This window comes from Bacidia gigantensis, assembly GCF_019456465.1.
Source record: "Bacidia gigantensis strain McMullin 20006 chromosome Unknown contig_278, whole genome shotgun sequence".
Lineage (NCBI taxonomy): Eukaryota > Fungi > Ascomycota > Lecanoromycetes > Lecanorales > Ramalinaceae > Bacidia > Bacidia gigantensis.
Genome location: NW_025408606.1, coordinates 1,701,067 through 1,721,767, shown reverse-complemented (window position 1 = coordinate 1,721,767; position 20,701 = coordinate 1,701,067). Strand labels below are relative to the sequence as shown.

Here is a 20,701-nt window from a genome sequence, read left to right as displayed (position 1 = left end):
AGCCTATATTTATAAAGACTAGACTTAAGGTAGAATATCCTAGCTAAGTTTATTATAAGAAAATAGCTTAGTAAAGAAAAGTAATTAAATTATTTTATATAAGAAAGTAATAATATTCTTTTATAGAAAAGAATAATAGTATTCTTTTATAAAAAAAATATAATAAACTTACTTTCTAGAAAAGATATAATACCTTATAGAAAAAATATAATACTTTATAAAAAAATTTAAACTTTATATATTAGAAATTTTTCTACATAATTTAAATTATAGAAAAAATTAATTTCTTTATATATATTTTAATAATTAATAAATTAATTTATTTTAAATTTAGAATAAAAGGTTTTAAAAACTTAATCTAATTAATTTAAGAATTTTATTTTTTTTAAATAAGTTTTAATCTAACTATAACTAGATATAACTTAACCTATTTCTCTTATTACTTCAAGGTATATTATTAATATTACTATTCTTTATAGAAATTATAAGTCTATAAAAGTGTGAGCGAACTTATTAAGTTCGCTATTGCCTCTATATTTAATAATAAGTGATATTGCTTACTCTTAGTAAAGATCTAAGGTCTTAGTTAGGTAGGTAATAAGTGACGTGAAGGCATCGCTCCTCTTTGCTTTGAAAAAGGGTTAATCTTGTTTATTGACATTATATAATGCTCGCTCTTCTAAGTACTCGATCTCTTGGCCCAACATACGAACCCTGCTTCCAAAACCAGAAGGCCGCCACGAAAGTCGTACATCCTCCGACAATAACGCTTGCATAATTCATGTTCTTCGCCGTAACCGGCAGGTTGCCAGGAAAGCAAAAGATGACATCGAAAGCAATTATGTAAGCACAAGCAACACCATTGACAACAAACCCTTTCACTCCAGACATCCAGAACCAGCCGGGCGTCACGCTCTTTCTTCGACTCAGTAGGTGTGGTAAGATTGCACACAGATAGGAAAGCGTACTGAGCAAAACGTATGACGCTAGCAAGTCGTTGAATGCTGTATCTGACCCGAGATAGATACATCCAAGAAGTATTGGGAGTACACCACAAAGTGCAATAGATCGTGAAGGGATACGCGAACGCGGCGATAGCTTGCCGAAGCAATCGCTAAATGGAGTAGCGTGATCGCGAGCCAGTGCGTAGAATTGTCGACTAATTATTACGTAACAGCCAAGTGTACCCACGAATGTGGGTAGGAATGCAATCACCAGCAGGCAAACTGTCGCTGTCCGTGAGGAAGTCGCTTGGAGGTATATGAGAGCGAGTGGAAACGTGGTTTTGTCATCGAGTAGATGCTGAAGATTGTTGACTGCGTAGAATATCGTAATGAGAAAGGTGAATCCTGTAGCTATCGAGAATATGTATTGAATGAAGATTGCCTTAGGGATATTGAAACTTGGTCTGTGTTATCTAGAGTCAGCAGGCAATATCAAGGGGCTCGGGCAGGCGGAGGCAGTGACAAGGGATCATACCTTGGTATCTCCTCAGCCATGTGTGCCGGAATATCTGGCCCACCCACTGCAAAAGCCGCGTTCAACATTCCAAGACAGAACACAAAACCATTACTCGACCACCCAGTCTCGTTCTGTGTCTCAACCCAGACCTGTGAGTTCGATGCATAACCCGTATCTTTCTGGGTGGGCATGATGGCGCAGACAAGAACAGTTATCAAGAAGCCGAATCCACTTGCAAATGCGCCAAAGTTCTCGATATAGTGGAGATATTTATCACCGAAGAGGACCACAAGTGAGCACACCACCGAGCAAAGGAGGAAGCTGATGAACACATGCCAGTTCTGCTGCTCATACTCTGGATGAACGGTTGAATACATTGCGACGGTCTGCAATGCCATGAAAAACCCGAGTGAAACTGTTGCCGTCAACCAAGCGAGGAAGTTCCACCATCCAGCAAACCATCCACAGACTCTGCCGTATTTTCTCCCACCCGTAATAGAAGCCCAGTGATACACCGTTCCCGACGACGGCAATGCTGATGCCAACTCAGCAATAGAGGCTGCTATAAACCAGTAGAAGAAGGACGCTGCCACCAAGCCAAAGATCACACCAGGAGGTCCCAGGTTATAGATGGAGACAACAATTCCACTGCCCAGCGCAACCCATGACTCGCCAGTCGTGAGCGTGATGCCACAAATGCTCAGCAGACTCATTTTGCGCTCGAAGCGGATGGAGAGTTTTCGCACTGGTATCGGCTTCTCCTCAAGCGGAACCTCGGGCTGACGTTCTGGAGCTTCAGCGAAATCACTGGTGAAGACATTCGTCTTGAAATCCATCTTCACGGCAGTTGCTGATAATGATTACGAATTCGCATGAGTACGCGTGCAAAGGTGGATGTACGCGCACGAGGGCATAACCTGCACTTTACATTAGAACAAAACTGGCCTCTGGCTGATTCGGATTGCAACACCTTCAGAGTCGCGTTGCTTCGACAGAGGGTGTACGTCGACGGCTTATGGTTTGGTCCGAAAATATCCTCAGTAGAATGAATGGCTGCGGTATACGGGGCGAATCAAACACCTCTGTCCATCTTCGCTAGCATGCTGATCACAGTCGCCACGCGTGTTTTTGCCTGTCACGCAAGACAGGAATCTCGAACATTCCATATCAAGCCTTCGTACGTATGACTAGTGCCTTTAGACAACTGGCGAGAAGAGAATTCTCCGTGTGGAGGACATCCAGGGTTGCTCTCATTAAAGTTCGTCTGACAACATGGATCTACTTTGGCCTATAAGCTTCGCCACAAGAGATCGATGTTCTAGGCCTTTTTAGCGCTCAAGGGCTTTTCTAAGTCTCCTCCGAACATGTCCTTGTTAGCGACCTCAGCCACTAAGAGGTCCGGTGAACAACGCCGACCATTTCCGCCGTCTGAATGGAGCAAGCCAGTCCTGATCGCTGAATAAACTCAAGAATCTCGATAGTGACTAAATTATAGCTCGAATAGTCGTGCGGCTTAAATGACGAGCCCGATCCCTGCGAAAGCCAAGCGGTGAGGCGGCTCTTGAACCGTTGAAACCATCATGACTTTGGTACGTTTGCCTCAGCTCTACCGAGCTACTGGCTTCGGTCTTTGGATAGGGTGATGCACATAGTAAGGGTGTCGCTTGTAGAGCGGAGCTGAATGCTCGGAATGCGCAAGGCTCAGCCATACGAAGCTGGGGATGGCGATGGTCTGGATTAGCCTAATGAGCCACTGGCTTTGGACAGTGAGCTTGTGCGGCCATCGTAACGGATGATAGAATGGTTTTCAATTGTCGACAATGGCTTTGGAGAGAGACTATAGACATATGATCACTATATATACCAGCTCGCAGTCACAGAGCTTTCGTTGAATCACTGTCTCCAAGAGATCTTCAATAGCTAAGTTCTGAAAACATCTCCACTTCAAATTTCAAAGCTCAGCAACATGGTTGTCAAGCTCAAGGCACTAGACTTTTCGGACTTCACGTCGAAGTCTCCTCTGATCCGCCAGCAGGTTGCACGACAAATCGTTGACTCTTTCCTGGATCACGGTTTTGTGAAGCTCGTGAACCACGGTATCAGCGATGAATCAATTCAAGAGATCTTCGCCTGGGTTAGGGGGCTTTGACTCTCCTTCGCATCTAAATGCTGACGACAAGAACAGAGTGCGAAACTCTTCGAATTGCGCGCCGATCAGAAACTCAAGTTTCTCAACATTCCATGCCCAGATCCGCAACGAGGGTGGAGCACCGTTGGCGCTGAGAAAACTGCTCAAGTGCATCGCGCGAATATGCAGCAAGGCATCAAGAGTGATTTCCTGGATGAGCGAGTAGGTCTCACAAATGCTCCCAAGGAAAATGCAGCAACTAAGACGTGAATGTAGGAACACTTTGACTGCGGGCCCGTTGATGACAATCAATTTCCAAATCGATGGCCAGACCAACGTGATTTGCCTGGCTTCCGCGATTTCATGGAGCGATATTACCATCAGGCCCAGATGGTTAGTCTGCAAATCATGAGGGCTTGCGAAATCGGTCTTGAACTCCCCGAGGGTTTATTGGTCAACAAATGCATTCCTGCGGCGAGTGAACTGCGCCTGAACCGCTACCCGGCCGTCAGTATCGAAAAGCTGCAGTCGAGGGTGAAGAAGCGGTACGTGATGAAAAGCAGATGCATGATCCGAACTTGAGCTGATCAGAAGTGGTAAGGACATGGCCGCATACCGACCTTGGAGTCGTCACTCTTCTCTTTCAAGATGCCGTCGGTGGCTTAGAACTAGAAGACCGTCGGAACGGAGGCTTCTCTCCTGTTATAAGGGATCATCCGTTTGAGATGGTCGTAAACATCAGCGATACGCTACAAAGATGGACGAATGATGAGCTTCGAGCAGGTCTCCATCATGTGACAACGCCGGTCCCCATGAAGCAACAAGAAGCGGGAATGCTCCCAGAGAGGTTTTCATGCATCTTTTTCCTGAAGGCAGATCGAGAAACGTCCGCTGGTAGCTTACCCACGTTCGTTCGATCCGGCAAGGCTGCAAAGTATGAGGACATTACAGCGATAGAGCTTCAACACAAGGGTGTAAAAGAACTCTATGCGCCGGCATAAGAACGACTGGTGGAGAGTGACGGTCTATAATCTTCAACGAATATTTTTACTTTTCCTAGAATTAATAAGAGTTGCCACTTTCGATCTGCTAGATAAGCGAGGAAGATGCACGTGCATACTAACCTGCAAGCCTCTGCGCTGGCTTCGAGTTTAAGCTTCCTGTCAATTGAACTTATGTACACTAAAAGCCCCGATCTTAACAGCCCTCCCTAGCGTGCGATAGGCTCTTGAAAATGCTTGGTCAATGTTTAACGAGCAATCCTGGGAATGATCTAGGAACACAGGATTGGCTACCGACCATCTTCAACCTTCGGACCCTGCTCTCTTAGCCGATCTCGTTTGCATCTAGAGGCTAACTCGAAATTTAGGGGATTCTCGGTGGCGAACCAGCTCATCGGAGGACGGGCGCATCGAGTCGGAGCGTAGATCCAAAAGGGACCAAGCCCGTACCTCAGCTCTAGGCACAATGTAACTGAGAGGGCGTAGACGCTCAACTCCTGGATGGCACATCATCTGAATGGTAGTGGCGACGATCATTTCAATGTTCGAGACCACTCGGTGGAGACCACATACAACTTCGATTGTAACAGTATAAGATGTTTACTCATCTACCTTTCTGCTCTTTACAAATTCAGTAAACATTCCCTTGTCGAGCTCTTCAAACCTCAACGCTGTCGGATCGCAGCTATGACTTCACAATTCGACGCATTCTATCGTGGGGCATCACCTTTCCCATCTCCCAACGAGAGAGATGGAGAAAGCGTTTTCTCTTTCGGATCAAACTTGCCGACTCCGTTCACTCCTGTGGACGAAGTCGACCCACTTGAGAAAACCACAATATCAGAGATACTAGCAGCCCCAATCCCTCAAAATGTCTTCGCTGCAAAAGGATCGGAGTTTGTGCACAATTGGCCGTCGACCATCTCTCAACGTATCGAGAACATTGCAATTGAGCAGCCCAATGCCGTGGCGATCCAAGAGAGTTGTGGTAAATCAATGAGCTACCAAGAGGTCATGGGGCAAGTCAATAGAGTGGGATCTTCTCTTTTGGGTCATAGAGTCAGGCCGGGTTCAATGATCGCCGTCCTCTGCGAGCCAACCTGGGAGTACATCTGCGCGCTCCTCGCTATCCTGCGATTGGGGGCAGTGTATGTACCTTTGGATAACCTGCACCCCAACGATCGCTTGGCCGTCATTGCGAATGATTGCAAAGCTGAGGTAATCATCTGCCAGGACTCCACGGTAGCAAGGGTTCCAGCTATGAATCTTTCTGTACCTATCATCAACGTGTCAAATCTCTCATCTTCTCGCGAAGTCCCGATCGATGTGGCCTACGACGGCACTGCTTTTGTCCTCTACAGCAGCGGCACAACTGGCACCCCCAAAGGCATAATGCTTTCACAGCGAAACGCATTGAACCAGCTCGTCGGCTGGCACCATCTCTTTGAGCATTCAAAAGAGCGAATCCTCCAACAAGCTGCCCTTGGCTTCGACGCTTCTCTCTTTGAAGTACTCTACGCTTTCGCGTATGGTGGTGTCGTCTTACTCGCCAACAAAGAGATCCGTAATCAGCCGCTCGACCTTGCGAAATTCATGCTACAGGAGCAAGCTACCTATACGGTCGCTGTCTGTTCAGAATACGTGGCACTATTGCGTTACGGGGGAGAGATTCTAAAGCAGTGCAAATCATGGAAATATGCTTTCAGTGGTGGTGAACGCTTAACGGCGAGTCTCAAAGCGCAGTTCCGTTCAATCGGATTGATGGACCTAAAGCTCATCAACATGTATGGTCCGACAGAAATCGCTTATTGCTCTGCATACGGTATCGTTCCGTATCACGATGAAGACATATGGGATAATAAGAACGGTAGCCGCGTTGGTGGCATGTTTCCAAACTATTCCCACTACATCTGTGATGAAAATATGCAGGCTCTGCCACCAAACACTCCTGGCGAGATCTGTGTTGCAGGCGTCGGCGTTGGGCTAGGGTATCTGAACCCAGAGCAGAGCGCAAAGAAGTTTTTAGTCGACAAATTTGCCACCGAAAAGGAGCTGAGACGAGGCTATGGCCGACTGTACAGAAGCGGTGATAAGGGTCAGATGTTAGAAGACGGGACACTGATGTTCCTGGGCCGTATGGAAGGTGATGCACAAGCTAAGCTCAACGGCGTTCGCGTGGACCTCGAAGACGTCGGTAACACTATCCTAACACACGCCAAAGGTGTTCTTTGTGAGGTAGTCGTAATGGTGAGAGGAACCATTGATCCGTTCATGGTGGCTTTCGCAGTTCTCGAAGATCAACGACCTCTTGATCAGGCTCAAGAATATCTGAGGACCCTTCTCACCAGCATGCCAATTCCACTGAATATGCGCCCGGCAATCATCATCCCACTTGATTCTATGCCTCGAAACGTAAACGGAAAGGTAGACAAGAAGGCCCTCGCCAGAATGACGTTGCCGCAACAATCTACACCGCGAAGCAAAGAAGAGCTCACCGTCGCAGAAGCCCAGTTGAAGGCACTCTGGTCTAGCATTCTCTCCGATGGGAAGCTTGGTTTCCAGATCACCAGATCCACCGATTTCTTCGACGTAGGGGGCAATTCCATTCTGATGATCAATCTCCGAACCCTCATCGCCGAAAGTTTCGGGGCAAATGTCTCTCTGCACGATCTCTTCGACAACACCACTCTAAAACGCATGGCTCGCAGGATCGAAAAAACATCTACCGAGAGCAGCACCTTCGATCAAATTGACTGGAACCAAGAGATCGAGGTGGCTCTAGGTCAGCTTCAACCAACACCCAGCCAAGTCATCCTTCTTATCGGTGCCGAGAACTTCATCGGCGAGTCAATTCTCCACTACCTTGCGGCCGATCCCACCGTGCGCGAGATTCATTGCCTCGCCATGCCCTCTGAAGCCTCCCCGTCTAATGAAACTGCATCTCCGAAAATCATCCACCACACTGGCGTCCTCTCTTCACCCTCCTTCTCACTCTCCCCAACCCTCGCCTCCTCCCTGGCGCAAAAAGCCACGCAAATAATCCACGCCGGCGCCTCCTTCTCCTTCCTAAAACCCTACCAGACCCTGCGCGCCTCCAACGTATCATCCACCCTCTCCGCCATCCAACTCTCCCTCCTCAGCGACACCCCCAACAGAGTCCCCGTGCACTACATCTCCACGTCCGCGGTGAAGAAGTTCTCCGAGGGGGTTACTGGAGGCTTGGAACGACGGCGCTCCTCGCTCTCGCTATCTGAGCCGCCTACTGATGGCAGCGATGGGTATGTCGCCTCGCGATGGGCGAGCGAGCAGCTTTTGGAAGCTGCGGCGAGGAAGTATGGGATTGATGTGCAGATCCATCGGATAGCGGGGGTGACGTCTGAGAAGGCGCCCGAGACGGATCTGCTGAATGCTGTGCTCAAGTATTCTAAGGTTTCGAAGACGGTTCCTGATTTGGAGGGGTGGGAGGGAAAGTTTGATTATCAGCCTTTGGAATTGGTGGCAGGGAAGCTGGTCAAAGAGGTATTAGGCGGTGCAAGGGAGGGAGGGGAGTTTGGGGGGAGACGAGGGGTGGCTGTGGGGCTGAAGACGTATAAGAGTGGGAAGGGCGTGCTGGCTGTGGAGTTGGGGGCGAAATTGGAAGAGGAGACGGGGGAGAAGTTCGAGAAGGTCGAGTTGCAGAATTGGGTCCTCGAGGCCAGCAGATCTGGGATGAACCATTTGGTTGCGAGCTATCTGAATAGTTTGAGGGGAACGAGGACGGGGAGGAGGTATAGTCTAATGAGCGAGTAGGTACTTTGGCAGGGTTATTTTCAGACTTGATACGGAGGTGTCCAAGTTCATGAGTGTTCCAACGTCCTCAGCAGCTCTATCAAGATCTTTCTACTAAGATCACTATGTGAATTACTAGTACTAAGCAAATTGTGCCAGGGGTTCATATACCTACATCATATCGACTAGCTCCCACGTCGTGAGCTCGTGTTCATAAAAATGAAGATGACATATGCAAGTAATGCGGTCTTAATTTGATTGACGCCATCAGACGTTATCGGATGTAGGCAGTTGTGTGATCGGGTTAGGCTTGATTCGGGACCAAGTTCTGAGTTTGCATGACTGTTGCGCTGGGAATGGTCTCTCTCAGCCTTGCTTAGCCTTCTCGATGGGTTTTCCGATGTTCTTTGAATTTCTCTTACCTATTTCGAAAGTATTGACATGCTGGAAGTGCTTGACCAGCCACCTCGTGCTGCAAAATTATACAAATGGACGAACACTAATTAACAAACTTGATCCAACATCCGTCTATATTATCATCACCTCATGTCTTTGACGTTGAACACATTGGGCATGGGGCATTGACTGTCTTGCGGAGTGTCGCAAGCTGATAATAGTGACGCACTCTTCTTTGAAACAGCCCTGATAGTTCTTGTTAAAGACATGCGCCAAAGCGTGTGTCTCCGTGTCTTTGATATGAGCAATTACCCCAGAGTCATATCATGGAATTTACATGAAACGCAATACACACTAGCTATTCTTTCTATTATCTCCTTCCTATTCCGATAAGCCAATAACCCTTCTTGGGAAAAGACTCATCCCCAAAGAGCATCTACGCGATCTCCTCTTTTGAACTCATTCACTTGCTTTTCACGCTCCTCTACCTGCTCTCTTAGTTCTTCGATTTTTAACCTCGCAAACAGTTCCACTATTCTTGTCGTGGTCCCCGAGTCTCTCCTGACCGCCCACTCAAAAACAATGTGTCTGTAAAGTAGGCCAGCCAACCCGCTGCAGATACATATGAGGAGGTGAAGAGGAACGTCGTCGCTTAGCCTGCGCAGAAGAGGGTGCTTTTTTAAGAAAAAACTAGTAGGGCTGGAATAAATTTGGTTTCACTGTGGGACTACGATACTGGTCAAGCTGACAACAGCGCCGAAGAGAAAGCCGGACTTGAGGCCGCCATGAACGTGAATCCCTGAGTCGAGAATCTTACGATCGTGAGCAGTGAGCCCATCTTCAAGGCGAGTATCTTTGGTGACATTTTTTGCGTGATGGTTCTTATCAATGGATTGATCCTTGGAATCAACACTCTCATTGGGACTGAGTGCTTTGTACATAGTGCTTGATGTAGTATGGAGGTGAAAGTGTATGCTCTGCGATCCTGAGAGATGCAAAATAATATTTGCGGTCGTTGCACATTCGTCCCTTGCATACCTCAGCACCCTTGCCGAAATGAAATTTATCCCCTTGCATACAATCCTCACCAGTCTTAGCGCCCGTCTTCGCCCATTCTTCGAATGATTCTCTCTATCCACCACCCAGTTATTTTCCCCCTTGTCTTCAACCACTCTCCAAAAGCAATTCTCAACCGGAATGTGGGTCTGGCCTTCAGGCGATCTGGAGAGCAAGAATAGGGGTGATCTGCGTAGCTACATCGTTCCGCCTTTCCACATTTTCTTCTGGGCTGATACAGTAACAGTGCAAAGCAGACATGGCACAACGTACCCTAAAATTATTGACTTGTGGATTAGTCTAGCAAACATCAAGCAAGAGGAGACGAACAATGAGGTATACAGGTACGCGAAAGCGTAGCAAGGGGCCCCTTCGAATGTTCGGAGACATGTCTGCCTAAACATGGGGACTGCGATGTTTGATCCTTCAAGAATCGAGCGCGAAGATGTCTTTACATGCACCGTGATCAAGGTGCTGACCGACTGAGCGTCCCCAGCCTACAATATGTTCGGTTACGGAGAAGACAAATGCTTTAACAAAGACTTCAATGAGGGTCTTCTCGTTGTCTAGGAGGATAGGAATGCGCGAAGGGTCGGACAAGCTAGCATTAATAGCCAGCCTATCAAGCATGCGCCTTGGAACCAACGGCCAACGGTACTCGAATGAAAGACGTTCTGAGTGATGCTTCTTGGCAGGCTTGTACTATCCAATATACCCGCACGATCGTAACTGTCGAAGCGTTATAGTGGCGTTCCCCATTTGACAGCCTGCCCAATCTCCTTCGTAGCCGCATTATCAGTATCAAGTTGCTTCAAGTACTGACTCGCAGCCGTCTGCTCCTGCTCCTGCACAATACTAAACTTACTCTCCTCATACTGTCGATCGCTTCCAAAAGCCTCCTTGACCAACTCATCCTTCCATTCAGGCTTGAAACCCTTCAGCACCAGAAGTCGCTCTAACGGGGAAGCATAATAGCGCTGCACAGAGTGCGCGCTCTGCTGAATCACCATCTTGGGGATGATGAACTCAGGTAACGTGACAGTCACCGCTGCCTCTGTCTTCTTCGCCTGTCTTCCGAGCGAACGAGCCCACTCCAGCCACCCTTGGTCGTCATTTTTGGCTTTGTAAGTCTTCACCCACGAGAAGCCTTTTCCTGGACCAAGAGACGTGCGCACGAACCCTTCCAGTGCGCCACATTTCCAACCCGTATTGGCAGCTTGCGCATGGTATACCACCGGATGGATGTACTCGCGAGAATCGATCTTGCCAGGATAATGGCCAGGAGTACGGTCCTCATAGCCACCAATGTTGTTGATGCCGCCGGTAGTGGGCACGATTGGTCCGATGCCCCAGCCTGACTTCTCTGTCTTGTCGGATCTGCTGATGAGCTTGGCTAGAGAATCAAAGTAGGCGATCAGGATCCAGGACAGCGCTTTCTCGTCAAAATGCAGGAACGGGCGACAGCGGTCTACCATCCAGGCGAAAGTAGTGTTTGCCATATTCTCGAGATCGCCACGCTGCTTGTCGGTCTTCTTGAGCGCGTCAGAACTACCGCCTCCGATGTTGACATGAACACCGGGAAACCAGCATTGAATGAGATTCGTGGTCTTGTTTTCCTTTGGTATGGTCCAGAGAGTCGGTGAAAAGGGTTTACGACGCTCGTCAAGTGCCAGCGCATGGAAAGCGTTCTCAAACTCTAGACATAGACAGTCAGTCAAGCTTAGTCGCTAGGAGATCTCTTGGTTTCTCACCAGGATAAATGTCAGTGTTGTGGAACATGTATGGCTTGTTCCATTTCGCGACATCGAACAAGATATTCTCAGGCCAGCCCAATGCGCCAACGGTATCGAAGACGCCCACAATCTTAATAGCAATATTCTTGTGACAGTAAGCCAACCAGGAAGCACCTTCGCCCTTGCGGACTTTGACCGGCGCAATCTTTTCATCGCCTTTTATGAGGGTGATGAAGTCGGATTCCTTCAATTCTTGTTCCGACTTCGCTGCAATTGTTGGGTTTGGCTTGCCCCATTCAGTCTCCTCGAGGGGAGTCGCCGGGTCTTTGGTCTTGTACACTGCGTACATCTCCCAGAATCGCGACATTTGCTGCACAGTTCAGGACCGTTTGTGGGGAACGCATGGTGCGACATAGACTTACGATATCTCGGCATATACCCACGCGTGCGACTAGACCGGCAATAGATCGAGCGGTGTAGGCGCCACGGGAGAAGCCAAACACGAAGACTTCATCCCCGGACACGTAATTTGTGGCAAGGAAGTTGTATGCCTCGCATACATTTTCGTCAAGTCCGGACCCGAAGTATCCTGTGAGGCATGAGCGATGCCATACAAGCGCAATGGTACCATTACAGACCGGCTGTTTTGCCATCCAAATCATCGGCAGTAGCCACGCCCGCATCATAGAACACGATCTGCGGAACAGCTTGGCCTACTTCATTGATGAAGCTTTTCGATAGCGCTCGTGACAATTTGGCTATATTGGAGGGTACTTCGTGCGCTAGAGAAGACGGCAATATTCAGCATGCATACAAGGTCACATCGAGTGAGGTCCATAAAGCGGAATACGCACTCGCGTGATTGGCAGCCTGCCAGGTGCCATCGCAACAAATGATCAACCTTTTGCTTGGTGGTTGCTTTGGGGGCTGAAATCCTGTTTGCCCTTCCATTTTTCTATCAAGACCAAGAACAAAGAATGATGAACAATTTGGCGATTGCTGGGACATATATGATATTATGGAACGGAGGCCTGGGCCGCTCGTCTTTGTGGGCCAGCACATGCGCTAATGCACAACCAAACAATGTGATGCCCGATACGGAATGGTTGCAACGGGAAGTGGTTAGCGACATACCCTTTCGGCGGTCAGCCAGCCACAGACAGAGCTGGCGTACTTCTAGACCCGATACTACTTTGTTCTAGACCGTCGTTTGTATGATGAGCCAAGTTCTGTGTGGACAGGCGGCAAAGCCGGCATGGGTCACGAGCAAAGTGCTTGCAATATGTTTGTCAATAAACAATGAAATGGCATCTTTGTCATGGTTCTCAAGCATGGAAAAGCGGAATGAGCGGAGCAAATAGGTATATTTGAAACCTTCTTTGGTATATGATCAAGTGATAGTGTAGTGAAAACTCATTTAGAATATGTCAGATGCCGCTCCTGTCCTCCGACCATGCAATCTCCCTCTTTAGGAATCTGCATGCTGTACTCAGTGCAAGAACTTGGTCGACTTCCTTCACTTCATGGCGAGTTCAACTAGACCTCAGGTGAACGAACTCACCCGAAACATGGGATTGGTCACCCCTTCGCAAATCCGTTCTTGCCGGGGGTCTCAGTCGAAATTTGTGTGAATGAGCTCATCTGTTATTAGATGTCTCAAACACTGGGTCACACGCGATACTGGCACTAAATATCAGGAATATGTAAGGGTGCCAGCTCTTCTCGCCCATGACACCCGTGAGGTTCTCACGTGAATGTGCTCAACCGGTGTGAAGTGTCAGTTTCAAAGTGACACATGTGAGACATGGTCTGAACACATAGAACGTGTAAGGCTGGTAGTGCCTATATAAGGGAGCTGCATCCCCCCATATCTTTTCTTCCACGGCGCAACGTTTACCTGTCCATTCATTATCATTCCTCATCAATTCATCATCAACCGGAACCAGAGAAGGACCTTCTACAACGGCTGCAGCACAATGTGATCCTAACGCAATCTTAGCAGGTCTCAGCTGCTGTGAAATTTCTGTACGACTTCGACGAGACTCTACCAAATTTTGCGGAAATCTCAACTGCAAAAAGAGCCAAATGCCTCCTGCAACGGCCATCCTACATTGACTTGCAGGATAATATAGGAAGTATATGTCTGTGCTTCTCAATTCTCAACGAACGCACTTATCGGAATGAATTGCGAACCGAGGACCCGGACCAAGACGACTTTGCAGAGCCTGCCCTTGTTCGATCGGCCGCAAACAGAAGTCCGGCCTCTATGGGTGCAGGCAGATAATAAGTGAGGGTAAAATCTATAAATATATATACATCTCTCCACGTGAGGCTTGCCAACACCGATTGGATCAACATGAGCCCTATAAATATATATACGTCTCTCTAGATGAGGCTTGGCAACACTGCTTGGATCAACAAGTATTACAACGATCTGTGGAATCTGCCTGGGTAATGCTGAGGTGGGACAACTGGAATACTTCGACCGGCTGAGAATCCATGGCTTCATGGAGATATCGTTCCTTTCGCTAAACATCCTCAACGAATGTTTTACGAAAGAACAGAAAGCGCAACTGCAATCAAACAGGATCTAACCCTCGAGGTTGCGTGTCACGTAACAGACATGAAAGTCGACATCATTCCCGAATACTATCGATCTAAGAAATGGTATTCACAAGTGCCAAGTGTCTCCGAACGCGCACATACGAGAGCGCGAGAATTGATCGAGCGGTCGTCTGCTCAACATTTGTCTTTGCAAGAAGTGGAGCCGAGTTCCAAGAACCAGACACACGATGTCAATCCAGCATGGAAGAGAATGGATTCTCAGGACGGTGAATGGCATTCATACTTCAAGGATCAGCCCTACAGCAATAGAACAACAAGAGAACTGCTTCCAGCGGCGTTAGAGGCCACAAGTCTTGCAATGAAAAGAGGCAAATGTGGCATAGTCGATCTACCTTTCCGCCCTCTGTTCTGCACTGGTTCAAAGGTCAAAAAACAAGTTCATTTCTACTATGGGCCAGTCTCGAACATTGAAAATATCAGATCCGCACTAGCGAAATGTGTCAGTAAACACCGATCTGGCCATCAGGGGAAAGAGCCTCAACTGTTGAACATGTTATATGAGTTGATGGAGAAGCAACAAGTCCACCTAAACTCGCGAACACGTAAAGATGACGATTTGTATTTCAGCAAAATTGACGGCGACACGGTCGAAACGACTTGTCCTTGTGGCAATTACAGGTAGCTTGACCAAGGTCCACGATATGCGATCAATTGGAGCAAACACTATATTATGAGAACGTCAAGACGCTGCAAATATCCACAGTGTGCTCAACACAAGTCCTCGCTGATGAAAGCGGTCGCAGACGATTTACGGGGCATGGGCACGGGACAGCTTGTTAAGTCAATATACACATAATATCTCCAAGGCGCATCATGCATTATTATGCCAAGAGGAGGAAACCCACTACGTCCTACTGCCATTGAACTGTGGTGCTGTCGATGTGAAGAAGAAAAGAGAACACATCGAACTTTTCAAACAGGAGGAAAGGGCACTTGTATCGATAAGAAAGCACGATGGACGCATGGTCACTTTCGACCACTCTACTTCGCTCATGCAAGGGCCACATGTTCTAATCAAAATGGCGGTAGGCTCGTTCCACGGGACAAAGACATTCTATTCATCAAGAAGGCTGTGGGGAATTGTTGAAGTCGATGGCAAAGCCGAGTGTAAAGATGTAAGAAGGAATCAGCTAGGAAACATAGGAGATAGTTTAAGAAACATATAAAATATACAATCGTATAAAACGTATCACCGCTCACATCGCAAATCTCCTTTAATTGTTATGTAAAACTTTATTTCCCATATGCTTAAATCTGTATTACCTCTGCTTGACGAAGTCACTAGCGCAGAGCTGGAAACTCATGTTTGGTTTGCTGTCGGAAGTCTGTGACTTCTGAGTTAGATAGTCGCATCCTCCCTCGATTCGACGTGCTTGACTGGAGTGTTTTGTGATATTGGTTTGCAGGTTGCTGAAGGCATCGTCTTTCATGACGAGGTGCCACTTTCCGGTGACCATTCTTGCAAGCTGTTCTGTTTGATTTTCATTGGGTCGCAAAGCGTTCAAAAGCTCATTTCCGTCGAGCAATTTGATCCACTCGTCTCCGTTCAACTCATATTGAAAGCTGGCGGTACCTGTCGATAGACAGATTCTATGAGGATGCGGTCATACTCCGACTTCTGAGATCTACTCATTTCAAGCTTTTGCTGGCCATCGAGAACCTTGCCAAAGTTAGTCCAAATCAATTGAGGCGTGTATTTGATTTTCTCCCCCCCGTCTTGGCACTCTTTTTTCACCTGAAATGCGAGTATTTAGAAGTCCAGGTTGCTTAGTCGGAAAAAGGAACAAGAATGTACCATGAAAGGCTCCTTAATCTTACCCGGGATTTTCCTGAGAAGTGGCTCTCTTGCCACGCGTTCACTATATCTTGAGGACCTACGATTTGCCAGCTATGGTCACCTCTCTCTTTCAGTGGATTAAAAGCCTCATTGAAACGGGGGCGCATAACTACTGGCTCGCGAGTAACATATTGCGACGGAAGCTTTCATTGACTTCTGCCATATCATGAGACTTCAGACAGAAATGACCTTACTAAATTCTAGATCTACCTACTCAGCTCCCATCACCACTCAGACGCAATCAAAAGCCCACCGAGTTCGCAAGGCCAACAATGGCAGAGTACGGATGATAAAGCCTCCTTTCTTGGTTCGCTCCTGTAAGTCATCACTCGCAACGAACAAATTATCTGCGATTGTAATACTCTGGCTATCCTTGGATAAGCTCAGTTCCGTCAGATAAGTATTAGAATCTGCTTTACAGTCCAATACATTATGTCATTGTCAACGCCAGAATGAGACCGACGAGCATCTGCCATATTCCATGCATTGACATCCTTTTCTTTCGGGTCATCTCTGCTTGGCTTTTACTCGTCAATCTTCGCGTGAGGCTGTTTTAGGTCGCTTGGAGACTTCGCCGCGGTATGATTAAATGGCATTGTGCCTTGAAGAGCTTGCGTATAGATCTGAAATACGGCCTATGTACGGGATGAAGGGAGTCTTTGCTCAAAGTCTGAGAGGGCAAAAAGACCAGGCTTCGTTGACAGAGCCGTGTTTGCGATAGATGCGACAAAAACCGAGCTATTGTCCAAGCTTGACTTCATCTTCCAGGAGTTTCCTGATGAGTCTACAAATCCAGATGATTTGAAGAACAACTGCGTTCTCGTCACCATGGCACGGCTGATCGACACGCCGTTGTATGACTTCCTGAACAAGATGGAGGAAATGCAGCCTCAACCAGACGAGTCTTACATTCCGATTCAGAGATTCATTCAGCTACTCGAGGCAACGGAGAAGGAATCTCGGTATTATGAGTGTTCCGGGTAACGAAACAGATGTTCTAACAACGTGAGGTAGGTGGGAAGCGGGCTCCGACTTTGCCACTGACGATTCGAAAGTCTTCCGCCTTCACGAGTGCCAACAATGCGTGCCAAGAGTGGAGTGTGTATTCGATGGGAGGCTGCTTCAAGAAGCAGTCGGGAAGTCGGGATTACATCGCTTTCGAGAAAGGATCGGAGACCAATGGCAAATTTAGGGACTGCCAGACATCCGGCAAGACAATTGTTCCTGGCGACAATTCTATATACCTTGTCTTGGGCAACGGGCCAATTGACAAGGTCTGAAGTCGCTTTGCTCGTCTGCAATTCTGCGCTCTCTAAGGCGCGCTGCGTTGGCCTAGACTCAAGTAACCGAAGGAAAAGTAGAAGAAACATACGCTCGTTGCCTTTTGATATGATGACTTTTACTCGCGACGTGTCGACAATCTCACGTTTACTGCATTCGTACCGTGAGATGCGTACCCATCGAATCACAAAGCTTTGTCCAACCCCCACACCCTTCTCTCGCATATCGGAGAGGTTGTCGTTTTGCGTAAATATGGCTTGAACAAGAGGTCAATTCTCTACCGCTTTCTATCAATGCAAAGCGGCCTAGTATTTCACTAAACCTCTACATCCATGACACTGCATTGCGCCGATTACCTTGCCAACCATTTGCTGAAGTTTCAGCTGAGATATTATCTAGCGAGTCTCAAGGGGATTCTTGTCGTCGGTGAAAATAAAATCGCGCTTGAATCTTCACCAGTCCTTCAACCTATATAGACATTTGCAAGCTCGTGTTAAGGTGGCAAACCGGTTTAGATTGTTTTCTATCGCTACTGAGCGGGGTAATAGGTAGCCGTAGACCTTATAGCTTCCTTTTTCCTTCATACAAGATGTCCATTATGAATCCAGCTATCAGTCCGTGGGTTTGAATGAAATCGTCTATCACTCAAACACCAAGCTTCTCCAATTTCGAAGCGAGTGATCCACTACCTTATGATAATCCGACCCTGTGCAATGTCTAATTCATTAAGAAATCTTCGTTTCGTGCGCTTCTACATTGATCTGCATCTCGAAACTTTTAGAAGGGAATGCGGTCGTGATGGACATATTGATAAGTTCGTCCAGGAGGTGATCGGGGGTCGGGATCTTGCCCCCACCGCAAACAACTTGGACGAAAAAATTTGACTGAACCTCCAGCAGATAAGTGTATGACGGATAACTTGAAAGCTGTGTTGAATGACAACCCTTTAGCGAGAGTCATTGGATGACGCAAGCATTGATCATGTTCAATTTTGAGCCTTTTGCCATTGCTAAAGCTCGTTGGTCTGCCTTTTTATGTTAAGTGAGATGTTGTTCGTACATGAGAGGAAGATTAAACGTTTAGACTCACGGTCCTTTCAGTCCACTCAGATCCCCTTTTTTAAGACAAAAAACACCACAGACAATATGCTTTATACAATATCTTGGCAGAACTTATCTCCGAAGCTTATCTCCTGGTAGGAAAAATTTCTTCGAGCTATTACGACCGTGAGTCAGACAAGTCTAGTCCAAAGCTTGTACTGAAGCATTAGGAGTCCGTTTGACCCTTGAATGGATGGAATAACTTTGAGTCCAAGCAGTCCGTCCACTCAAACCGCTAGCAATCCACCAAGGCGTTGCCAGCGCTGCCTCTAAAGGAATGCGCTCATCAATCCAACATAAGTTTCAAGCTTTTGGTTGCAGGGTCAACGATATGATGTATCTGCACCACCGTTCATTACATGGGAGAGCCATTTGTGCTGTGACATGAATGTTGCACCAAGCAATCTTGTTGAGCCTGCCCACGCTGAGGTGAAAAAAGTTGCGCCACAGGATTTTCTTGAGAGGGATACGGGCTTTAAAACTTCAATATATTTTAGTTCTTTTGGCTTTTAGTTATCGCCTGGATGGCTCAGTTGGTTAGGTGAGGATTTGCAAGATTTCATTCCACAATCTCATCGCGTGCATCTACATCCTCGCCGTCGCGCACCAAAACTTTGAGTAAATATCTAACAGACATATCACAGAGCGGCAGTCTCATAATCTGCAGATCGAGAGTTCGACCCTCTCTCCGGGCAAATCCTTTTTGTAGGTCGTCAATTCATTTTGAATGAGGTACAGTGGAGTATCTTTCGAAGCCAAAAACTGTCCGGACACCTTGAATCCAAAATATCTTCATAAATCCAGAATTGGGTCTCGGATTCAAAAGTCGTTGCTTATAAACTTGCTCTTCAGAGAAATTTGAATTACTTTTGTACCAAGTACTATTAGCGAAACTCTCTCAATTGAAAGTTAAGAGGTCATGAAGATTTGGAGCTGCCCAGAGAGTTGTCGGTTCGGCGAGAGCATGTGCCTCGGTCGCCGGAAAAACAGTTTTTCCGAGCAGTCCCAAATAAATGCAGATAGTATGACAGCTGCGCGCCCTCTCCACGCTAAACGTATATATTTCGAGACTTCCATCACGATCTTAACTTCAGAAACCACCCAGCCTCTCGATCGAGATGGCGCCAAGTATGGTGAACCCTCAAGAGATGCGCAATCATACTATCACGCAGTCCCCAATTCTGGAGGAATCCATGCTTGCCGTCTCTCGATCGAAGCCCGAAAAGTCGCGAGAACTGTCCCCCCCGAAAGTATCGCCAAATGGTGCCTAGCAGCCGCATCACGCGCAGTATTACTCCAGATGATTCCAAACGTCGCTCTTCACCCATATTCAGCGAGCGTGACATAACGTCCGGCCCAAAGTGGTCCGGTATCGGGCTTGGCGATAAGATGTTGGATGATATTGACAAGAACGCTTCTTCTGAATTCGACTTGCATGTCTTCTTGGGTTTGTGTGGAGGTTGACAGCTCGAGCGTGAAGGCGCAGATGCTGTTGTAGGAGCCCGTCGGTGCTATGAGATGTGTTGTTTGAGGTTTTGTATAGGATGCAGGCGACGGCGTCTTGGTAGATGAACCATCGCTGAGGTAGGGCGATCGCCCTAGGTATCAGAGGTGAAGCAAAGATTAGGAGACGGCCTAGGATCATGCTTGTGGATACGAGATCTTCGATGACATCAGCTGGATGATATGGAAAAGCTGCCATGCTGGCTTCTAGAACTTTATGGAAAGCCAGAGGCCATCTTGCTATGGCATCGTGCGGTCTGAGCTCCATCTTCGGCTTCATGCTGATGGGCGAGAGACGATTGGGAAAGGCTTCACTTGTGCAGCCGGAGTGCCTGGCCAGTTGCATTGCTATCGTGGTCGGATGCGTACGTCAAAGCCAACATACTTTGCTTCGACGTGAGACGTTACGTGACGCAGTCTGCAAACTCTTCAAGTTCGATCAATCTCATGTTTCAATTAATATCTCGCCGTCCTTGAAATTTCAGCAACGTTAATTAATGCCTTTTGATCTTCTTCCACTTCTGAATTGCTTTACATTCCATTGCAGCACAGAACTTGGGCTTTGGGAACAAGTGTGGCATGCACAGTGATGATATCATTTAATATCGTACCACTATCATATTCTCTGTCTAGTTTTGAGAGCCCTCGAAGGCTTAATTACGTGAGTCTTAACGCTACTAAGCAGTAGCAGCATCCCGAGGAAACGATTCACACTCGCACATAGTCCACAGTGCCTGGAAATCTATTATATCTTCCAATGATCCATAAGCAGAGCAAATGTAACTGAATAACTGCGGTACGACCCGTCAGTC

At 47.3% G+C, this 20,701-nt stretch overlaps 6 protein-coding genes across 6 annotated transcripts; 4 read left to right on the top strand and 2 right to left on the bottom strand.

The window, feature by feature from the left end:
• Positions 1-1,436: 1,436 nt before the first annotated feature.
• On the bottom strand, positions 1,437-2,297 carry KY384_007979 (uncharacterized protein; the record flags this gene model as incomplete). Its single annotated transcript, XM_044816468.1, has 2 exons — positions 1,437-1,479; positions 1,582-2,297. The coding sequence occupies 2 exons, from the start codon at positions 2,295-2,297 to the stop codon at positions 1,437-1,439; spliced, it is 759 nt and encodes a 252-aa protein (XP_044667108.1).
• Positions 2,298-3,772: 1,475 nt separating this feature from the next.
• On the top strand, positions 3,773-4,590 carry KY384_007978 (uncharacterized protein; the record flags this gene model as incomplete). Its single annotated transcript, XM_044816467.1, has 3 exons — positions 3,773-3,811; positions 3,866-4,134; positions 4,191-4,590. 3 exons carry the CDS (start codon positions 3,773-3,775, stop codon positions 4,588-4,590), a joined length of 708 nt encoding a protein of 235 aa, XP_044667107.1.
• Positions 4,591-5,277: 687 nt separating this feature from the next.
• On the top strand, positions 5,278-8,547 carry KY384_007977 (putative NRPS-like protein biosynthetic cluster; the record flags this gene model as incomplete). The annotated part of the gene is made up of 2 exons (XM_044816466.1): positions 5,278-8,329; positions 8,498-8,547. The coding sequence occupies 2 exons, from the start codon at positions 5,278-5,280 to the stop codon at positions 8,545-8,547; spliced, it is 3,102 nt and encodes a 1,033-aa protein (XP_044667106.1).
• A 2,003-nt stretch (positions 8,548-10,550) lies between these two features.
• On the bottom strand, positions 10,551-11,910 carry KY384_007976 (uncharacterized protein; the record flags this gene model as incomplete). Its single annotated transcript, XM_044816465.1, has 2 exons — positions 10,551-11,506; positions 11,562-11,910. The coding sequence occupies 2 exons, from the start codon at positions 11,908-11,910 to the stop codon at positions 10,551-10,553; spliced, it is 1,305 nt and encodes a 434-aa protein (XP_044667105.1).
• Positions 11,911-14,088: 2,178 nt separating this feature from the next.
• On the top strand, positions 14,089-14,790 carry KY384_007975 (uncharacterized protein; the record flags this gene model as incomplete). The annotated part of the gene is made up of 2 exons (XM_044816464.1): positions 14,089-14,607; positions 14,635-14,790. The coding sequence occupies 2 exons, from the start codon at positions 14,089-14,091 to the stop codon at positions 14,788-14,790; spliced, it is 675 nt and encodes a 224-aa protein (XP_044667104.1).
• A 2,043-nt stretch (positions 14,791-16,833) lies between these two features.
• KY384_007974 (uncharacterized protein) lies at positions 16,834-17,285 on the top strand (the record flags this gene model as incomplete). Its single annotated transcript, XM_044816463.1, has 2 exons — positions 16,834-16,967; positions 17,078-17,285. The coding sequence occupies 2 exons, from the start codon at positions 16,834-16,836 to the stop codon at positions 17,283-17,285; spliced, it is 342 nt and encodes a 113-aa protein (XP_044667103.1).
• Positions 17,286-20,701: the final 3,416 nt, after the last annotated feature.